Below are 23,113 nucleotides of genomic sequence, written 5' to 3'. Positions count from 1 at the left end.
GTTTTGACAGTCTATGTTAAGTCATTATTTTGGAAGACAAAAAGCCTCTTTGTCTTGAGTAAGGGCATTCATAAATTTTATATCCCCTCTATCATGCATAGGTCAAACAGAAGACCTGATTGGAGACAGAATTACAAAATAAGCAAAGTTTTAGTATCAAGATTCAGGATAGATAATACAAAACAGGTATCAATCAGTGATTGATAATGATGATAGTGAATTGTTACACCAGTAATAGTCAGCAAATACTTGTTAATACACAACCATTCTAAATGTTAAAATATATCTATAAATATAAAAAATATAATTCAAAAAGGATGGTAGGGATAAAGCATCAGCCATGTCCTATATATGTAGATAGGCTGAAACATGAATGGGTAAAAATTGTTCTGTCCCAGATGACGTATTTAGGAAATGATGTATGCAGGTAGGAAGTGATTGTTTGAACTTATAATGCAGATGCACATTGTGTGTTAAAAGCATTCTTGCAGATTCCCGTTAGTTTTTACTTCAGTGATATATCAACTTAGCGGGCATTATCAGCAAAATCAAGTGTTTTTTGTGTATAAATAGCTCCATCCCTCACAGGCAAATCCTAAAAATCATATAATTGGTGATAAAAATCCATTAAAAATAAGATCTGCAGTATTCAATGTTATAAACAAAATAAAAGAACAGCATTCCAATGTCCCCCATGAAAAAAAAGTGAGGAGAACTTCAAATTCACTGAAGTCCAAGGGCCATAGCTTCCATGAAAATCAATCAACCCTAGCCAAAGTCGAACTTAGTCTGTAACTTCTCATAGTAAGACTACATACAAAATTTAAAATCAATTGGTGAAAGCATTACAAAAAAAAGTGCGGAAAACTGTAAATTCACCGAAATTTTCTAAGTCCAAGGGCCATAACTTCCCTGAAAATCATTCAACCGTAACCAAAGTCAAACTAAATCTGTAACACTTCATAATAAGGCCATATACCAAAAACAAACATATTTGGTACATGCATAACAAAAAAAGTGTGGAAAACGCGGATGGACGCCTGGTATTTCTATGTCTCCTAGTGACTCATCACGGGGGCAATAAAAGGCATTCATGTAGAAGTTAAGTTTGATAAACTAAAGAAGTGTGAAATGATGTATGCTTAGAATATCCAAACTTACTACAAATCTGGCCTAACATGGGATTATCATTATTTAATTTCACTTTACATTAATTCCAAAGAATATTTTTAATTTGTGAATATTTTGATGGTTGAACTGAAAAGAAATCTGCAACTTAACTTGTTTTCATAAAATGTGAAATTCACTTGAATTTTGTGGTAACATTTTTTTTTATGTACAAGTAAAATAACTCTTGTCATCAAAAAATGACTAAAAAATTGCCCAAGGATTGGCAATCTTCTATACATTTGGGAACCATTTATTACTCATTACTAAATACCACTTGTACCTTACATGGTAGGATAACAAAATCAGCTGTAAGTATTGAAAGAATTGTAACAATTCAAAATTAAGGCAATACTTCATTAATGATATGACAAACACACAATGTCTCTCTAAGCATTTCCCTGGTCAGAATTGTTCAATGGTGCAGTATGTCCTTGACAATAGGGAATGTAAGTCTTGTTCTTTACCAGAATTTCTGTGTAGAACATATTGAAAACCAAAGACCAATTTGTATTTTATTATTTACTTCCAGGATCTCGAAACGCTGTATAACAATGCAAAATCTTCTAGTTAATGTATTTTCTTACAACATCTATCATGTAGAAATAGATATTTGTCTTTTTTGTCAGTATTTTTAACACAGAAAGATTTTTGCCCTTAACACTGAACTCAATGCTCTCTAAAGGAAAAATCTCCATGCTGATGAATGGTAGACTAGGACCCATTCTTGTGAAATCACAGGGTTACACAACGAGACTTACATACCCTATACCCCAAATACAACATGAACCATTAAATGTAAGGTACTTTAAAAAAGTTCTTTATAATATGTTTATGTTCAAATGTGTATCCAGTTAAAGAAAGGCAAGATGAATCATGACATCTTCCTTGCATTCTTTTGAATTTGACCTACATGTACAACTTTGAAAATTGTTAGTGTTTTTCATATATTGCATTGATAAGCACTTAACATGTGGTATGTTTTGCCCAATTTTTTTACGAATGTTATTCTAGAGTATTCATAAGGGTCCAACACATGAATGGAAAGGTAGTAGTATCATAGAATTACTATAGTTGACATGGGAATAGTTATAAATTCACCCAAGCTTAATAAAAGTCATAAACTGACAAGCAATGAATAAACAGACAGACAGACTGACAGGTTATCTATGTTCCATGAACTCTGAATGTTAAATTCATAGGAACATGGAGATCAAAAGCCAAAAGCAGCATCCAAATTCTATTTCTAGCCTAGAACTAGTAAAGTCCTGATTTTAGCAAAACAGCATGTATAATTAGTTGCTGCAATAGACACCAATTAATCAAAGATTCTATTCAAATTGAAAACTAAAGGTTCTAAAGAGCCTGAAATGCTCACCTGGATAAAAAAGTTTTTTTTTTTTTTTTTTTTTGCCTTTCAATGGCAATAACCTCGATAAAGCTATAGAAAGAAGGTTACATTTAATTTCAAGTACCTCTTTTATTGTTTTTTTTTAAAATCATTTCGAAATTAGTAACTTAACCCCTGTGGTCTAAAAATAGCAAAGGCTGCCGTGTTTTACACTTATCTGTAAAATCAACACAGTTTGGAATAAAGATACCCTTAGGATGCTTATAGTTTCTAAACTTGATAAAAAGATTTTTCATAGAAAATTGAACAACAAACAATAATGACAGTGGTGGGCAGACACACAATGATGACATTAGTTCACACTAAGTGTAAGTAAATATGAAACTCTCTAAAGACAAACTTGACCCTCTAATTAAACGTTAACCAAATGAAAATAAACAAATAAAAAAAAATTAAAATTAAAAAATCTTGAAGTAAGTATTAAATTTAGGGTAAATATAATTCAAGAACACTGGGTTTTAGTAGAAATAAAAACAGAGAACACTCAAACAAATAATTACTCAGATCTCTGACGTCCAGTCCGTAAGCTGTAAACACAACATCAAACATTCAATACAAAGTGCAAATGTACTCTAACAATATGTACACATCCAATACAAAAGATTTTAAAAATAAATTGGAATATAGGAAGATATACTTAGTATTGAGACTAAGTTTATTTGTACTTTTAAAAAATGTGACGATATACGTAGTATAAACCACTGGCTTTTCTAAAGCAATATATTTTACCTTCAATAAATATTTACATTGAAGTAATGTTTTGTGAACTCCATGATCTATTGTTCATAAAATAAACTTGACTTTCTTAACTATAATTAACTTGCAAAAAAATGAAAAGAAATTTCTGGTCTTCCTTGAAAATATTTCCTAAATTGTTATTTTTTAATACTAAAACCTGACTTGGAAGAAGGTCAAATTTCAACAGAATTTATACATCATACATAAACAACATAAGATGATTCTTAAAAACTCATTTAAATACAAACCTTCCATCAAGCTTTTCTAAGAACACAGGTACTTGGACTGATATATCTGTATGAATACTACGGGTATCGTCAGCCATTGATGCATGGTATACAGGTTCATGTTGTCGTCTAATGATTGGTTGTTTTCCACGTTTCTCACGGATATCGTGAAGTTTATAGCTGGTAAAGTTGATATCAGGTTCCCCATATCTATTGACATATTTGAATGGTGTCTTGTCCTCTGGTTCCACACTACCTCTACTGAAGCAGGGCACTGTTCAGTAAAGAAAAGCAAAGGTCTATTTGATGATAGTAAAGGAGGCATTGCAGCACAGAGTTTGGAAAAGAAACCTTAACAAATCAAAGACTGTTTTAAACATTCCTTAAATTAAGGTTAGTAGCTAAATGCTTATCCGTTAGACCAATTAAAAATGATTTATTATTTCTCATAACTTATCTCTTGTGGTGACATCTTATTACCATTTTAATTAGCTGTATAAATAAAACGAAAACATGCCTCATTTTGAAGGTAAAAGAAAATATTTTCCTCATGATGGTCTTCATAAAAACAGCTAGCTTGAACTATTGAATTAATTTAAAATGTAATAATAGTTTTTTTTTCAAGTTACCATACAGAAGACAATTGAATTCAAGGAAGGAAAAGAAAATTAGTTAACATAGCATTTCCATTCTAAACCATGAAATACAGATTTTTTCTCTTCAGTGTTACAAATACCGAGTAATGAGTTTATGGTGATATATATTACATTTTTAAAGAAAACATTAATGCAGACCAAATGCTGTGGCATGAAAAACTGATTTTTAATTTAATCTACTTCCAACACAGCTGATGTATTTCACAAACTGCCAAAACAGGGGAGACAAACCATCATCTTCATGAGAACCACAAAATATCAGAATTATTCCTTTTATTATATAAGCCTCTACATTAAAAAAAAATAATTTCTTCATTTCATAGGCGACTTTTATAGAAAAGTAACTAATTTTCATCATATAAATTTTCATTAATTAAGAACATATTCCTCTAAAATACCCCTGAGTACAGGTGAGATATAAAACTGGCTGGTAACATGTTTTCTGATATGGATGGGGGCAAGTATGAGGGTAATCATAAAACAATACTCACATCTATCTCTGCAGCAACACAGAATCAAAAGAATAAGAAGCAGGATGAGAAGAAGTATGGCAAGAACAATAGCAGCAATTTCTCCATCACTTAGTCCTCCTTCATTAGTAGACTGGCCTATAGACCCAGAATCTGTTGGTGCTATTGTAATTGAACCAGGTTCTGAAAGTAAAACATACTATAAACTAGAATTGATACCCCTGCTACCATGTGTCTGGGAATGACAGTCCATAATTTATTATGTGACCCTAAAAAAATTCAGATAAAAATCTAAATGGAAGGTGCAAATCTTCAATAAAAACATTCTTTGGAAGTTTCATCAATTTCCATTCAATAGCCTGCAAAAGAGAAATAACGAATAAGAAAAGTGTACCCCTCTGCATAATGGAAGTACAAACAGAAGGAAGGACAAACACTCCTATCACTGTATATCCCAAAATTATAAAAAATATGAAATCTATTTGTTGAGAAATGATGGATAATGGTATGTAGCAGGACATGAAAAGACATTAGAAACATAACATAGCTATGTGTATTTAGACAACTTGGTACCCTGGTTTTAAGTTTTACTAACATACAATAATAATAAGAGATGTAGGTACGATTGCCAATGAGATAATCATCCAACAAATGCCAAGCAACAAGAAAGAATATTTTTTATCATGCAGGACGGTATCATCAGACACAATCAACAAAGAACATAGCCTTATTTAATAAACCCTTGACTACATTTTAAGGGATAAAATAAATCAGAAACCTGTACTGGTATACTGTAAAAGTGTAAATTTTCGTGGCATACTAATTTTTGCTATCTTCACTGTGGACGGAAAACCATTAATAATTATACCTGCAAAATTGATTTTTAACACTATATAACACTTATCATTTTTTGATACCGTGAAAATTGATACCGGCGAATATGTTCACTTGACAGAATCTGAGAAAATTAGTACATTTACAGTACAGTAATCATGTTTTGCAATTCCTTTAAAATCATTTCTACACAAACTGAAATCAAATATTTACAAACTTAGAATTCCATCATAGGAATTGAAGACAAAAGCTTTACAAAACTCAGTTTCTACAGAAAAACTTTTGTTGAAAGGAAGTATTTTTTGGTCCTCTTTACACATTTGTTTATGTTAAAGGAAGCACAAAATAAGCAAATTAATGTAATCAGCCTTTTTCTACAAAAAAATATGTTAAGAGTCAAGAGTAAGATCAACAGTTGGGTAGCTAGAATGAGTTTGTCCTGATGCCTTACTTGTATTTGGATCTAATGAGGAAAATTTCATACATACAGACAAACAGACAGATTAATTAAGTTCCTTTATTCCAAATTATCAATGCAGCCTGTTAACTATTCACTAACCATCTGCTGAACCACAGATGGATAGATTGAATCATTAATAGTAATGACATTTATTATGAGAAATAATAAATGAAAAGAAAATATTTAACAAAGAGACTAGAGTCTATTGTTAATGGTCTTATGATGGGAATTCAGTACAGACAGATGGGTAGTCACTGATGTTCCTATAAACTCATATAAATGTATGTATAGTCTCCTAATGGAAAATTAATATTGACAGATGGAGAGACATATATAGATATTTTTTTTTCAGATTATTTGAATGTGGTACATAAACTTACCACCACAAAATGACTCTGCAGTTGAACCAAGGTTGGCTGTTGTTAAGGTGACACTGCAAGGTACACAATGGAAAGATCCTTGAGCAGGTTGGTAGAATCCAACAGGACAGAATTCACAGTTCCCAGTGCCAACAGGAGTAAGGGAGAAATACATCCCAACACTACAACTTTCTACAGAAGAAACAAATCTAATGGTAAATACATAACGAGAATGGATATACTGGTAGTAAATATATCAACGTGACAACCCCACTAAGATGAAAAATGTCTGCAGTTTGGATGTACTGATGGACATTGTGATTCCAATATACTCGTTGAGTGGGGGTATAATAAAATGCTTGAAAATTTCTGACCTTCAATAGGTTTAAGAGCAATTTGAAATTACTATCACTGGTACATCATAGTATTTAACACAGAGCCTTACCAAAGCAGTTACTTGATGACTGGGTTCCAGTATTGTAAGTTGTCTGCCCTGATGGACAGCTGACACATGAACTTTGACCTGTTGAACTCTGGAATTGACCCTTAGGACACAAGGCACATTTTGCAGTGCCACTGTCATAGTAACTGCCTGGTGCACAAGAAACTAAAAAATAGAAGCAACAAAGATAATCCTTTAATCAAAAACAAAAAACAAAAAAACATAAATTATATAATTTCAAATATGAAATATAAACTGGTTCTCAAATAAAATATGTCAATAACTTAATATTTTAAACAACACTAATTATCAAAATTAATTATTTCATTACGTCTCAAGCTTCACAAAATAATTAAAAAAAATATCCAGATGAAAACATTGATTAGAAAGAAGGAAGTTTGTTTGAAACACGTATTACAAATAAGATGCAGCCATTACGAAGAAACCAACCAAGATTGGTTAACATAGGTTCAATCAATAAAAAAAATACAACTTAATATAACTTCAAATATAATTGGATCTGACATGTTTCAATCAAATATGGGTTAGGGTTACAAAGTATATAATAATGGATCTATGAGTGTTTACTGTATCTTTTAAAATCCTGAGTGATTTCACTGTATATCATAGAAGGGTTATATGAGAAAGGTTTTTCTTGTTCCATGGAATTAAAAACTAACCACAATAGTTTCCTACAATCTGTTGCCCTTCTACGCAATGAGGTACCACTACAATTTCCATGGATGTTTTCTCTGGTGATGCATTCTGAAAAAAATATACAGTACATTTTCGTCTCAGAAAGATATTTTAATTATTTATCATTGATGAAACTCTATATGATAGAATATAGTGGTCCATGTACAGTTCTGGAATATTCAAATCAATTTACCTTCAACTTTAAATTGTTAAGTACAGTGCTTGCCTGCATCACAGATAACATTAGTTTCATTTTTCAATGAATACTTTTACCAGAAAGACTTCGAATTACAGTTTTATAGATTAAGGGAGAAGAAATAAAAATCCTTGCCAGCAAATAACAAGCCCAAAAAACAGTCAAAGATAAAAAAACATAAATATTCCTTTACATTATATACTTACATTAAGTTTTAAGGCACTGTTATTGACTTACAGTAGGTTATAGGCATTGTATTTTTATTACCATAAGTTCAAATTGCCATTGACTTACAATAAGTCATAAGGTATTGACCAACAGTATATCATAGGGTACTGTCAATGACTCACAATAAGTTATAGGGTATTATTATCAACTTCCAGTAGGCTGTAGGCCACTGATATTAATTCACATTATGTTTTAGAGGATTGTTATCACTCACAGTAAGTTCCAGAGAATTGTTATCAACTTACAGTTAGTTCCAGAGAATTGTTATCAACTTACAGTTAGTTCCAGAGAATTGTTATCAACTTACAGTTAGTTTTTTGACATTGTTCTCAACTTACAGTTAGTTTTTTGACATTGTTCTCAACTTACAGTATTCTTATCAATTCACATTATGTTTTAGAGGATTGTTATCATCTCACAGTAAGTTCCAGAGGATTATTATTCTCTCACAGTAAGTTCCAGAGCATTGTTATCAACTTACAGTAAGTTCCAGAGCATTGTTATCAACTTACAGTAAGTTCTAGAGCATTGTTATCTGCTACATTAATAGCAATCACATCCCGTGGTGTCCTGCTCACTGACTGGGTATTTATCATTGGATCACTGTAAATGTAAATTCAATAAATTACAATGGAGAAAAAATGTCAACAGTAAAGATGTCAGTTGATGTCTTTCACCTGTAGAATTGTAGTATTTTTTTTTTCAATTAATACCAAATTTTAAGAGAAATATCATACTAGAATGATTTCAATGGAGAAAAAATAATATCAACTGTAAGCCATTGCTCACTTATAATGTCCAAACTTTCCATCAAACTGAAAGTTAAAATAATAAATCACATCATTTGACTTTGCATAGAAATCTATATATATTTGTAAATGTAAATCATCCAAAAAGCTGTCATAGAGTGTCTACCAGAAAAGTGATTAATACTTGTCTACATGGCTTATATTAAGGTACTGTGAAAGTACTATTGTTTGTGGGGTACCAATTTTCATGGTTTTTGTGGGTAGGTCAAACCATGAAATTTGGTTCCCAACAAATAGTAAATTCCACTTGATGTTTATACAGTGGATTCTGCTTAATTGCATAGCCTATTTGCCAGTAAAAATTATGCAAATAACCGGGCTATTCTTATAACCGAAATTACGATTTTACCGGAAGTGAGAGTTCAGGTAAGACGACGATACTGTGGATCAACCAGGGATATCACTGTTCAACATTTCTGATCTGGTATTTAATTGTTATAGACCTTCTCATTGTATTGTTCTTTTATCAATAAATAATAATATATATTGTGTTTGTCTTGTTTGTTGACCTTCTTTATGTTGTGTGTATTTATAAGTAAAACCATGTGTTTCTCATCTATAAATAGTCAAGTAATTTCCTGACCTTTCTACGAAAGCAAATCCCATATTTCATATTTCAGCCAGGATTCAGTGTAATATTCATCAATGTTTGCAGTTTGTGGGCTTTTGAAATGGTCTGTGTGTTTTTATTCCTCTGTTCATTGTACACTGATAGTTGTGTATTATACGCGTCATTGACCTCGATATATTCCTATGAAGTGTGGATAATATGGGGCACCTTAGGGTAGTTGAATTTCATTAGACATTGTACTGAATGAATGACTTTTAATTTTCGTATAATATTTATGCCTAGTAACCCAAGCTCACTCAAAACTGTTCAGCTCATTAAAGAAAATTAAATTTACATTGATAATCATTTGTAGTCGGAAGAATTTAAATAGGGACAAAAAATACCCAAGCCGAACCTCAAGCCGCATCATAAGGTGATGTTAGGCATGTCGTCAGAAGTCATTGTTCACCTAGGTGCTTGTTTATTTTAATGTAATTAGAAATCATTTATATTGTCTTTTATGTCCATGATTTTTTTAATCCATTATTAACACCTCCTGATTGATGATAATCTAGTTTTTACAACAATAAATATGATTGACATATTTATGACCCGAAGGCTTAAAATAGAATTTGGGAAAACCTGTCTTTACCTGGACGAGGCAAAATTCTCTATGCAATAAACTGAAATGCACCTCCAAGGCCTATGCAAATAAGCGATTTTTTCCCTAATAGAACAATAGGAAATGGTTTTGTGCAGGAGAAAATTATGCTAATAACCGAAATATGCAATAAAGCGATATGCGATTAAGTGGAGTCGACTGTACTGAAAACTTCAAAACCACGAAAACAAGAATCCATGAACTTGTGTTTCTTCTTGGATCCATGAAAATTGGTATCCATGAATTAAAGTGACGGTATTTCACTGATATGTATTATTAAGTTAATGTTATGGTGTGTTTGTTTACTTGATGTTTCACTTTATTTTTACCTTAATAGGAGGATGATTAAGGACATATAAAACAAGTTTAACCCTACCTAAGATTTCATGTGCCAGTCAGGCAGTACATGTATATGTCATTAACATTTCCTTGTACAACATTTTAGTTTTATTTAGATTTAATTGTCATTGTTCTGTTACCATGGATTTCATTACTTTGTTGTCAGGAGTTTTCAGAGCTTTCTTAAATGTATCTGTACACTTGTTGAAGAACTTTTGGTGATCTCTGAAAGTATTTACTATTTCGTAATAGGTTAAACATTGGTGTATGTGTAGTGTTTCAACATATCCATTCCCTTTTCTATTTATATATATACAAATTGTACCAATACACCAATACATCCAAATAAACATTCATTCACATTATACAGAAGTAAAACTTACGGAACGGTATTAAACAGGACCTCCACATTAGCATCTGTAATGGAGTTACAGTTAACAGACACAGGGACACTGTCACAGTTAGCTGCTCTACAGAGCTGACGTTGCCACAAGGAATTTACTACATTAAATTTGCTACGTATTTCTGCCTGTATTGATGGAACAGACGATGCACAGGAAGTTGTCAGTTTAAATTTCATCTTCAGCTGGACATTTAAAGTTTTGCTAATAGCAGCTAAAAGAAAACAAAAAATGGTCAGTCACTTGATGTATGATTATCAGACATATAACCATATAATATCAAAGGCATTAAAGATACATGAATGGTTAAAACAAATCAACTGTGCCAGTCTCATTCTACCAGCACTGTCCCACTTTTTCCAACAGTTTTCCTCTGCGGCCCAGAGTGAAATCTAAGCATAGTTTTGCACTGATGTTTATTTCCAATTAAAGAGTCCTCTTGCATTAATATGACTTGAAGAACAATATTTACATTTGAGCTCTGGTATATGGGAAACTGTAAATTCTTTACTGGACCTTTGGTTCAATAGAAGAAATTTCTTGTCTTTTAGACAGAACAAAGTTCTACTGATCTGCACTATATGAATAAACACATGCAATGCTAGTCATTTGGCCAGGATTTTTGCAAGCCACTTGGAGACATTCAGTCCAGCCATTTTCTGATCAAAGTACTATAAACTTTTAATTTCCAAAAGTTGGATGTGTTACACTATAATTAAGACAATTCTTGAGACCAAGTTCTGTTGGAATTCTGGTTAAAAGGGGGTAAATAAAATTAATGGATGCAAGATCATTTTTGGTGGTATAACTTGTAAAAAATGCAAACAATATTATTTTTGCACCCAGTACGTCTCTATTCAATTCTGCATCTACCATTGAAAATAATATACCACTGTACACAACATACCAGCACAAGCAGGGTAAGCAAAAGGTTCTAATCTCTCTGCCTGATCATACATTCCATATTTACTACAAGTATAGTAGTACGGTCCTGCCTGAGATGGCTGATTATCAACTTGGTTACACTGTATAGTACATCTCTCTGTGTTAGGACTTGGGTTGGAACATGTCTCTATTCCATTAGTTGGTGTTCCTGGGGAAACTGTTGCACATGATTCTCCTGGAAATAAGATTGACCAATTTCATGACAGTTTCAACATTAGTGTTAGCTAGATTATTTAAATGAGCAAAGATGTCAAAGAAATAAAAGTTGTTTTTTTTATTCTGGTAAAAAACAAGATTATTTTAGAGCAAATTTAACATGCATTGAGTACATTTTTATAAATCAATTGACATCTAAATTGGAAGTTCATTACAATGCCAAAAAGTAACAAGGACTTTTTTTGTTTTATTGAAACAATAATGCCCACATGTCCACAACTGGCATTTCAGGTATTTAAATACACTTTCAAGAGTTAAAGGCCCAGGACCTTCTTGCATCCTAAAGGAAAATTAGCCAGAAGAGGGCAAAACATTCCAAATATAAGTAAATGTAAAGTTTTAGGTCCAGAACCTAGGAAAATGTAATTTCAATGGTCCTGCATCAGAAATTGAGGGTCTGGGACCTTGGACTAGCACTTATTTGAACTCCTGCATTATAACTTAGTTACCAGATGTCTGTCAATACTTACGTTTGTTGTAGAACCTAAAAACACACACAGCAGCATTGTTATCAGAATTGTAGGCCACAGAGGATACACCATACACATTCCATGTTATTGTATCTAAAAATAGTAACATCAAGATATATCTTAATCATCTTATATCAGCGATTAATTTTAGTTATGTTTTATCAAATGCAATTTAAAATAAGTAATGTAAGTTTTGATTAATTTATAAATAGAGCCTTTCATTAAAGCATCTAAAAATTTTATCCTAAAAATTTACCTAATATTGTTAAATATAGTTTAGAGTTTGGGCATAAATTGAAAACAAAGCCTGAACTGAAACACAATACATATTATATGACGCTTTTTGTTCTTGCCCAAAGTAGACTCTTTTACTTGCAAAATCCATTTGCTAATTTTTTTTAATTTTTGTAAAGGGTTGAAAGCACATTACCCTTCACTGACACCTTAGTTAAGGAAAAACCATTGGAGTTATTTAACAACTTGAACAAGTTTTTTGCAGAAAAGATGACATTTGATTTCATCTGTGATGTAGGAAAATAAATATGATGACATACCTCCTGACCTTCTATTGTAGCGTACAGATGATGCCCCACTGAATGAGGCCTCCGTAAAGTTAGGGTTACTGACTCTATTGGTAGATATCTCAAACTGGTCAATGGGACAGGTTGTTGAAGGGAAGCTGGATGCTGGAATGGAAACAATCTCATTGGGAATATTGTGCAGAGATAACAATACTGGGTGTATTCCATATTTAAACTTGGGAACTCTTATGGCTAGTTTATTTAATATTACTATAAAAACAATTCAGGTTTGTAACTATTTATTTCAACAATTATCTAAACAAACAGATTCATTGTAAAAAGGGGAATATTAGAAATTCAGTTGACAGAATTCAGTCTGACAAATAAGTGGGTCAAGGCGTCAGAAATTTTGGACTGAAAAAGGGGTCTGATTTACAGGCAGATCAACTTATACTGGAGTATATACAGCATTATCCTCATATCTTAATTTCAATGCCTCCTCCCTTGGCAGTGACAACACCTTTTTCCTCCACTGTTACTCAACCAAAAGTAAAAAATTAAATAAAATAGCTTCATTTTAATGCTTTTCAACTGTTTTCTTTCAATTAATTAGTAACCTCCAAGGATAAATATTTTGTAATGCAGGTATGAAGTAAACTATAGACTTACTACTACATGATAAGTCCACTGTCGAGAATGATAATGGCAGTAGAGTAAATCCGGAATTTCAAAACTCTATTGTTCTACATAGGTATTTCAATTTACTAAAATTTTGATTATGACCAAATTTTACCAGAGTTGATTCATTATAAACATGATAAACTTACCAAGATTACAATTAGCTGAGGTCCTACAGATTCCTGATGATAACTCGCTTTGGTAATCAATCAACATTGGTCCTCTCTCGATAAGATATGTTATAGGAGTGTTGATAATGTTACTAGTTGGTAAATAGTTGACATTATTGTATAAACTGTTGATTACACTGGTATAGGAGAATTCTTCCTTGGCAATAATAAGCCGAGATATTTTACCAGTAATTCCATTGGCAGTGGATACTGTCTTGGTGGCAGCATTATAAGTTCCTCCAACCACAAGGTAGCCACTACAGTGATTAAAGAAAAATACAGTGGCATTTTATCTGTAAGTAATTCAGTTAAAGATTTGAAGAAATCAAACTTCAATTCTTAATACCACCACCACAGGAGTATTGAAAAAAGATTTCTTAATTTATATGTTACCAACTTACCACAATAGTTAACTACATGTATATATCACTCAAAAGGGTTCCTGAAGGTCAAGGACATTTCCAAGTTTGAAATCAATGGTCCACTGAAGAAGGTAGACCTAGAGTAAGGGACACAAATCATTCAAACATTTGTATTTGGCATTTTACATCAATCTTATGTAAGCATCTAATTAACTTGGATTCATTTTATCCTGCTTCAAATGAAAGCTTGAGAGGCTTTGGTGAAATTGAATATAATACAAATATATTACTGATTTCATGAGTTATGTCCTTTACCCTAGGTTTAACTCCTTAAGGAAAACCAAAAGACCTCCATAACCTGTGATTGAAGGTCCAGGAACTAGGTAATGAAATTTCAAAAGTCCAAAGTCGAGGGACCCAGTTCTTGGATGACCACTAATTTGTACCTCTACCCAACAAAATTATAAATTTCTCTTTAAAACTTAGAGGCTGAATACTTGTACTAAAATCCACATATCGACAAATTGACAAACCACAAATCTGATACCTACCAATTCATATTTTCAAAGAATATCTAAACTATTGAAATGAAAAAAAGAACTCATATAAACAGATAATTCTACTTACAAAGCTGGAAGAGATAAGCTGGTGGCAACATTATCCTGCTGTTGTATAAGTGTATTGTCAACATATAGGAAGACACGGCCAATGTTTATCGGCTGGTTCTCAGCATTCAGGGCGTTCCAGGTCACGACAATGTGATGCCACAATCCATCATTGATATTTTTAGCATTGTTTCCTGTTCGGAATGGTAGGTTGAAGGAATTGCTGTTAATACTTCCTGTTACTCTGTCAGTATTTACTTCTAAGATCTTCTCTGGATTAGCTGTTACTGACCTAAAGTTTAAAATATTTCTATGTCAACTCAAAATGCTTTTCATCAAATGAAATCTTAATCAAGTTGGCATTAATCCAATGGCAATTATTTAAGCACTAATACAAGTGTAAATTCATGGTGATTTTCACAAAATTTTCATCAATTTTATTTGACTGTTAAACTTTATAGATATTACAGACCAAACTTATCAAAAAGAATATAAGGAATTATTTTGCTGTACAAGTAAATATATGAAGTTGCCTGCATTGTTGTGCTACATAATCCCCACTCTACAGGAAGTAGATGTCCGACAGCAAATAAAATCACTTAAAATGTATTGACCAACTACACAAAGCCAAATACCAAATTTGAATTCCATCCATCCATAAGAAGGTGAAATAATTGTAACAAAATTCAGACAGTCAGAATGGCAGACAACCAGAATGGCAGACAATGGAATTGTAATATACATGTACCACCTATGTGCTCGGTGATGATAAAAATAGTGCTTATTGTGCTAAATCTCGACCTTAGTCTAAAAAATTTCAAGTCAGACTGGACAGATACAAGATATTTATAAATGTAACTTACTCTGTAGCATACAAAGACATGATAACTTTACGACTGGTTGTTGTAAATCTGGCCCATAGAGCTACAGATAACTTAGTTGTAGCAAGACGAAACACAGACACTTCAGAAATCCCCTCAATATCTCCACACATCAATCCCGGTTCTACTATAATGTCAAAGTTATAACTCAGATCTGAAAAAACAAACAGCTGAATGTTTAATCAGTTACAGGCATAGCTTCTTTTGTGTTCAAATGGGCAATGACAAACTAACACACAGATACACAGACACAGAAAAAATATAAGTGAGAATAAAACTATAAAGACTTCTTTTATAAATGCATCTATACATTGATATATCTTAACAATAGGAATTCTTGTGGTCACAGATACCCCTGCATTCAAATAAAGAGTCATAACTCCTTAATAGTTAATATTATTTATACCCAGTTATTGAGCAGGTGTGTTTTAGTTGCTGGGGTTTTATGGTCTTGACTATCCTTCTGTTAGTATATGCATGTTTTGTCAGTAGACATATATAAACCAATGGATGCCAGTGGCATAGCCCAGCCTTCAGGATACCTGACAGACAAACTTGGTCAGAGTATGTCCTACTAGAGACTGGGTTGCTGTGTTGACACTCAGGTCTATTCCCAAACCCTGGTATGTATTACATTTTTACTCCAATAAATCCTCACCCTTATCACAGCTGGGGCCAATTTTACCATCATTACATTGGCACGTATAACTATTAATGCCATCAATACATCTCCCAGCTGATGGGCATGGATTACTGGCACACTCATCAATATTTGTTCCACAATCTGTACCAGCAAACCCAGGTACACAGGTACAGGTAACTGAACCTGCTGATTCCACACAGGTGCCTCCATTTTTACAGGTAGAAAGGGTACAGGTAATTGTCTTCTGATTACAGGTGTCTCCTTGGTAACCTGTTAAAAAGTGCATTAGAAAAATAGAAAAATAAGATCATAGCATTAGAAAGCTCTTAAAACATACCATGATCATAAGTCCAAACCACATCACTTGTATGAATTAAAAAAACAACAAACTATGTCTATAGCCACACTGATGTAGTACTTGACATTTAAGAGGGCATGAAAGTATCATTTTTACAGATTTTGTCAACAGATGTATAACATGATAGAAGTCTGATAATGTACTAATTTGGTGAAAATAAACAACAAATAAAATTGATATAGCCTTTCTAAGCTGTAGAACGTAACAGTTTTTAAGAATGTAGAATGTATTACATACCAGAAGCACAATCACATGATGGTTGTCCATTAGTCAGGGAACAGGTACTGTTAGGTCCTACACAGGGTTTGGTGATGTTACATAAGTTATAATCTATCTGACAGGTATCTCCACGGTAACCAGGAGGACATCTACAAAATCATTTTAAAATTTACTTTTAGCCTTAAGGTGAATACATAAATACTATTCATTCGTACATTTTAAATCAATATAGAGTAAACACTATAATATAAAAATAAATATCCTCAGTCAATTAAGATATCTATATCTAGTTGTAAAACTACTTTTAGTGACATTATGACAGAATGACTAATAAAGTTTACTAAAAAAAAATCTGAAATACTTACACACACTGGTAACCTTGTACAGTATTATAGCACTGAGCTCCATTCTTACATGGAGAGACAGGGTCGCAGTTATCTACCCTGTTCTGGCAGTTGTTACCATACCAACCAGTAGCACAGTTACACTGGTACCCTGCAGATGTTATTACACATGTCGAGCCATGCAAGCAAGGGAAGCTTTGGCAATCAATGGCTCCAACCTGTTTACAAAGAAAGACTTAGCATGATTGCAATGTACAAAAGAGCTGTGTAATTGACCAAAGAAGTTGGTTCAGTAAGGGCAAAATTTGGCCCCAAATTCGAAGTCTACATGAAGACATTTTACTATACTACTACTACCTAGAAATTAGCTTTAATCAAATTTTAAAAAATGCCCAATTTACGTAGCCAAAAGGGGTCCTTACCGACCTTTCTCCTTTTAGAAAACGTATCAAAATTAAGCTATATAACTTTGAGACAAATATGACTTGATATTTTGAGTTTTCTATATATAAATAAAAATATAGATATACTGCTCCTAAAAAGATTCTGTTGTAAGAAAAGTATGTAAAAACTTATTATCCAGAGGCAGCACTTACTTCTGAATCCAGGTTTACACTGACAGTAGTAATCATTAATTCTATCATAACATAGTATGGTATTGGCTATATCACATGGATAGGGGAGAGAAGAGCAGTGGCAGTACTTACTGAGCAGTTCTTTCCCCTGAATCCAGGTTTACACTGGCAGTAGTAATCATTAATTCTATCATAACATAGTATGGTATTGGCTATATCACATGGATAGGGGAGAGAAGAGCAGTGGCAGTACTTACTGAGCAGTTCTTTCCCCTGAATCCAGGTTTACACTGACAGTAGTAATCATTAATTCTATCATAACATTGTATGGTATTGGCTATATCACAAGGATAAGGGTTACAGTTGTCTTTGTTGTCAATGCATATACTTCCTGTGGAAAATAAGCAATACATGTCTTAGTCATGATTAAAATGAATTAACAATCAAGTACTGTAACTTACTCCTGTGTGAGTTATGTTTAGGTCAATTTAATAATTTAATTTAAGCAATATAATTTTTCACTAAGGGTTTACACAATACATGAAAGCTATACAAGAATAGGAAAGAGAAATATTATTTTTTGGAAGATATTTCATTTTACCTTATTTGGATAATTAACCAGTTTATAACTATATACTGCAATTTTTAAAGTATTTACAATTTACAAGGCATGTAATAAGTACCAAAAATACTTCAACAATACATTTTTGTGAATTTCTATTCTTTAGCAAATTGTTCAATAGAGTTTTGATATCCACTAAGAAAAACATTACCTCCAGTTCCAGTGAGAGGACAGGTACACTGGTATGTGTTGACATCATTGATACAGACACCTTGGTTGAGACAAGGGTCATTGGCACAGTTATTGACTATGAACTGACAGCTAGGTCCGGAGTATCCAGCCGGACACCTACAGATGTATCCACCATAGGATGATATACAGGTTCCACCATGAAGACAGCTTGTGGAGTCACAAAAATTCACTACCTGACAACTTCCTCCATCTAAAATGACAAAGGTCAACTCAAATAAAATTTATATTGTAATAATTACTGTATGTATATATACATATATATATATATGTAATATGTAAGTGCATGGGACAAGAATATGACAAATGCAGATATATGAAGGCAACAAAACAATGGAAAATGATAAAGATGGACATTTTATGCCAGTAGTTTTATGATTATATACTGATGTTAAGGTTATTTATAAAGTATATTCAACCTATACCCTAATTTAACACTTTTGTTTTAATTTCTCTGTTAAAAAGAAAATTTAATTACATTGTAATGTGTTAATGAGATATAAATGTTTGCATTAAATGAAACATATAGGCAGTGATAACATTCTGTAGATTTTATTTTGAAGCTAAGCACCAAATAAGCCAAAACTAAAGTTAAAAATATTCCATATTATTGAACTTCACTAGTTAACCAACAATATCTGTATATAAACTATAATGATATACCAGTCTGTTGACCACAGACACCTTTGTAACACAAAAGTCTATGTAAAAAGGTTCCTGAACTCTTGAAAAGTACATGTAATGAGTGATATAATTCTCAAAATTGACCAGAATGTTAAAAAGTTTAAAAGATTTGATCATAAGGTTCTATAAATACAATGTATTGCACTGAAATTCAAATATAAAAGCAACAGAAATGGAGCGCCTGTTTAACAGATAAACAGACACTCCATTAGTTCAATATATAATGCATATGTATAAATTATACATATCATAATAAATTAAAGAATGTATAATATTAACCTCTAGAACAAATTTAAATAGACCAAAATGTAAACTTATCAACTTTCTCAATTGCTAATTTTCATACTGCCATATTCCCAGGTATTAATTTTCAATATCTAAACAAAAATTAGTGTTCAATAGTGTGGAAAATGAAATAAGAGAGTATATTTATTTTGTACTTCTATTTTCATGCTAATTTGGAATCAAGAAAATAGTCAAAATTTATATGTTAATAGTACTTTTTTTACATTCTGAAATACTGCAGCAATGGATATTTTCAGGAAGATGGCAACATAAAGTATAGACAATGTTAGAACATTGAAGCAGGGGTTACGCAGGGTGGTGAAAGTTAACTGGAATTACGTGATGAAGAGTTTGGTACTCAAGAGAATTTTTCTATTTTGATTTAAAAAAACTGAAACAGAGAAATATGAAGTCAAAAATATTGAACCATTTGAGGCTGAAGAAAAATCTGATGTTGGTAATGTATAAACAAGTATGAACTTCACGAACCCCCGTCTATGTTAGTTAAAACAAAGCCCCTAACCCAGCCAAAAACAAATAATTGTGTATACCTGAGTTTGATGCAGAACCTAATTAATATGTGATGAAAATCATGAAAATTGATGAAGAATAAAATTAAGGCATTTGTTAGAATTAATCACATGTATAATATTAAAACAGAAGTTACAGTAAAAAATGAGAATGAAATTAGGTCAAAATGTATTCTGTAAGTCAGATTTAAGTAGAATATAATTTTGACAATATTGGTTATTCAGCAAAATGTGAATGGCAAAGATGTAAAACAAATATTGCTGAGACAGCACAGCTTTAGGTGACTAAACATCTAACAAAGAATGTTGGAAATGCTTGCTAATGTATAATGACTGAAGCCTTATATTAAACTCTGGATGGAAACAGACTCATCCATTTTTGTTTTCTCTAGCTATTAGATTTAATAATAAGTAAATGGACAAAATTTACAAGGTCAAGGATTACATAAATTATCAGTTCAATAATATTACTTCTTTTTCAATCAACAAGTCAAGTGAGCCTTAAATTTAACATACACAAGGTGAAGGTGTATAAGTGTGCAGTAATTAATGTTTCAAACTTTCACAGTAAAAAAAAAGAAAGACAGTGGAAACTGGAGTCAGCATCCAATCTTACTAAAGGCACTGGTACTGACAATTCAAATGCACCTTTTTGGTAAATAGGCTAGAGTAGGACTGACCAAGTCAGACAGACCCTTTGTCAACTGTGTCCAAACCTTCTACAGGTGATTAGTAACAACAGTAAGAAATGGAGAAAGATAACCAAAAGACTAGTGTAGACTGGTGTTTTTGGAAGTTTCATTGAACTGATAATCCATGATTTGCAGTATACCATGCCTGAAGCAAGCTACTTCATAACTTACCTGCTATCAAGGCTGTAATTAATTGGTTAATTTGAATACAGGGTTAAGAGGTCAACACTAATGATTGACACATGCTAAGGGCTGTGGGAAATCAAACCTGACTCCAATAAATTAAGAAAGTCATTGTGACTGAAAAACAACGTAAGGCCAAATTTCTGTGACAATTTAATTCTTTTTATGTTCCTAAATGAAATAAGTACCAATTTCTCTAAAGAATATCTTTTAAAACACCATGTACAGTGTATCATTCAATATGATTGTTTTTCTCATCTGAGCAATATAGGTTTTTTTTTTAAATAAACTAACTTGGAACTGTGATGTCATTAACGTTGATGGTTGTGCAGTCCGCAATTCAAGTAATTTCTAACTAAATAAGCCTTCAATGAAGGGACAAATCCTAATTTTGACTTTAATTAGAAATTATAATAAAGATAGTTTTTAATTTTTGACCAAGTTATGCTCACATAACCAATTTAAAGAGTTTTTACACTTATTCATAAGCTGCTTCACGGTTCATGAAGCATAAACGACCTCGAAGTAGTTTATTTAGCATAACCTGGTCTAAAATTAGAAACAATCCTTAACTAACTGTCAGAGATTTATTTGAAAGATTAAATCAATATTCTAGACACAGAAACACTGGGTTCAACTTCTATACAAAAATGGGTTCTCTAACAACAAATATATCCTAAATCACATCAGTTTTATTATATACCAAATGAAACATCAATTAATATTTCATGCTTATCCTTAAAATTCCAAATCATGTAAGAAAATATAGTAACTTTTCATATTTTAAAAGCATCTCAATTGAAACTCTTGCCTTTATACTCAGAAATATTGCAATTTAGAAACAATAAAGTGCATCAATATGGTTCCAAATTTTTTATAATTCCATTACAGGCATGGTGGCTTTGGAAAATGTTCTTTCAATGATAATTGAAATTCCGTAATTTGTAACAATATATCACAGAAGTTGCATAAAATTATGAATAAACCATGAACAGTTTTAATAAAAACCTGATCAGCGTACATTAGAATTCCTTTCTGATATGAAATATTTCAAGCACATAGAGTTGTAATTCATTTTGTAAAAGTAATTGTAATGACAGCTGACTATCTGTAAATGTAATTGTAATTACAGCTGGCTATCTGTAAATGTAATGTAATGTAATTACAACTGACTATCTGAAAAAGTAATTGTAATAACAGCTTATTATCTATAAATGTAATATAATTACAGCTGACTTTTCTGTAAATGTAATGTAAACAAACAAAACTTACTATCATTGTAACCATCTGGACACATGCAGAATGGTTTGGACTCAGGATAATAATCCACACATGTCTGTCCTGATCCACATTTTCCTGCACAAACATTGGAAGATCCTCGCACATGACAAAATGTTCCAGAATATCCTGATGGACAGCTACATACAAAATTGTTCACTCCATCGATGCAAGTTCCACCGTTTACACATGGTGATGATACACACTCATCTGGAAATAAGAAAAATTCTATACAAGTGGAAGGTATAAAAGTATCTTAGAAAGGATCAATTTAAATGTGAATAAAAACTTTACCATACAAGCAGATCATCACTAACTTAAAAGTATCCAGTCAAGTATTTAGAAAAGACTGTCTGTTTCTCTTTTGAAAAATAAAATATTTTTAAACTATACAGGTCTGAATTATGAATTATTCACCTAACATAAGTCTTAATTGAGCTTGTGTGATTTGAGAGAATACAAAAAAGAATATTGGTACAATTGTTGTTTACAATTATATAATGAAAAAAAAAAAGCTTCCCAAAAAAAGAAAAGTTCTATAATCCTATCCCAAAATGATGCTGTTTTAAGTTTCATAAATCTGAAAGGAAAAAATGAATGCATCATTTCCTTCATGCTTACATATTACTATAAAAAGTATAAATTTCACTTAATAACACTATGGGAAGAGTAGCTCATTCCCCCCTGGAAAATATGATAGTCTTACCAATATAAGTCTTTTGAAAGAGTAAAAAAAACAATAAACCCCACCCCCTTCCACCAAAATATGATCATGATGGCAGTCTTACCAATATTGGTCTCACAAGCATCAACATAAAACCAGGAGGACATACAACTTACACATTAAACCTGGAAAGAGTTAAACTGCGTAAACACATCCCCACCACACCCCACCCCAAAACAATTATTATAGCCTCACCAATATTAGTCTCATAGAAATCTCCTATAGCCAGGGGACAGACAAACAAAAAGAGGAAAACCACATATCCCCATCCCTTCCCATCAATATATGATCATGA

At 32.1% G+C, this 23,113-nt stretch overlaps 1 protein-coding gene across 14 annotated transcripts in view; it reads right to left on the bottom strand.

Annotated features, from left to right (window-relative positions):
* LOC148617719 (uncharacterized) overlaps positions 1-23,113 on the bottom strand; it is a 79,371-nt gene that overhangs the window by 5,434 nt on the left and 50,824 nt on the right. For 8 of the 14 annotated variants that reach the window (XR_015922520.1, XM_088585219.1, XM_088585223.1 and 5 more), the window contains 22 exons: positions 22,089-22,304; positions 20,805-20,816; positions 19,963-19,980; positions 18,405-18,635; positions 17,889-18,022; positions 17,078-17,274; positions 16,731-16,861; positions 16,151-16,405; positions 15,475-15,646; positions 14,634-14,903; positions 13,624-13,901; positions 12,830-12,961; positions 12,276-12,368; positions 11,552-11,764; positions 10,627-10,858; positions 8,397-8,487; positions 7,445-7,529; positions 6,768-6,929; positions 6,344-6,514; positions 4,691-4,852; positions 3,565-3,817; positions 3,079-3,105 (listed from right to left, as the gene is read on the bottom strand). Coding sequence is in view for 13 of the 14 variants with exons in the window: in XM_088585219.1 (XP_088441345.1) it covers positions 3,079-3,105; positions 3,565-3,817; positions 4,691-4,852; positions 6,344-6,514; positions 6,768-6,929; positions 7,445-7,529; positions 8,397-8,487; positions 10,627-10,858; positions 11,552-11,764; positions 12,276-12,368; positions 12,830-12,961; positions 13,624-13,901; positions 14,634-14,903; positions 15,475-15,646; positions 16,151-16,405; positions 16,731-16,861; positions 17,078-17,274; positions 17,889-18,022; positions 18,405-18,635; positions 19,963-19,980; positions 20,805-20,816; positions 22,089-22,304 (3,535 nt within the window). In the remaining variant the exon portion in view is untranslated. The remainder of the gene's footprint in view (positions 1-3,078; positions 3,106-3,564; positions 3,818-4,690; positions 4,853-6,343; positions 6,515-6,767; positions 6,930-7,444; positions 7,530-8,396; positions 8,488-10,626; positions 10,859-11,551; positions 11,765-12,275; positions 12,369-12,829; positions 12,962-13,623; positions 13,902-14,633; positions 14,904-15,474; positions 15,647-16,150; positions 16,406-16,730; positions 16,862-17,077; positions 17,275-17,888; positions 18,023-18,404; positions 18,636-19,962; positions 19,981-20,804; positions 20,817-22,088; positions 22,305-23,113) is intronic. The other 6 variants (XM_088585227.1, XM_088585231.1, XM_088585230.1 and 3 more) reach the window with 4 other exon arrangements.

Source organism: Perna viridis, chromosome 5, assembly GCF_037379345.1.
Source record: "Perna viridis isolate PV_CMFRI_1.1 ecotype Kerala chromosome 5, ASM3737934v1, whole genome shotgun sequence".
NCBI lineage: Eukaryota > Metazoa > Mollusca > Bivalvia > Mytilida > Mytilidae > Perna > Perna viridis.
This window is presented reverse-complemented; position numbering and strand designations above follow the sequence as displayed.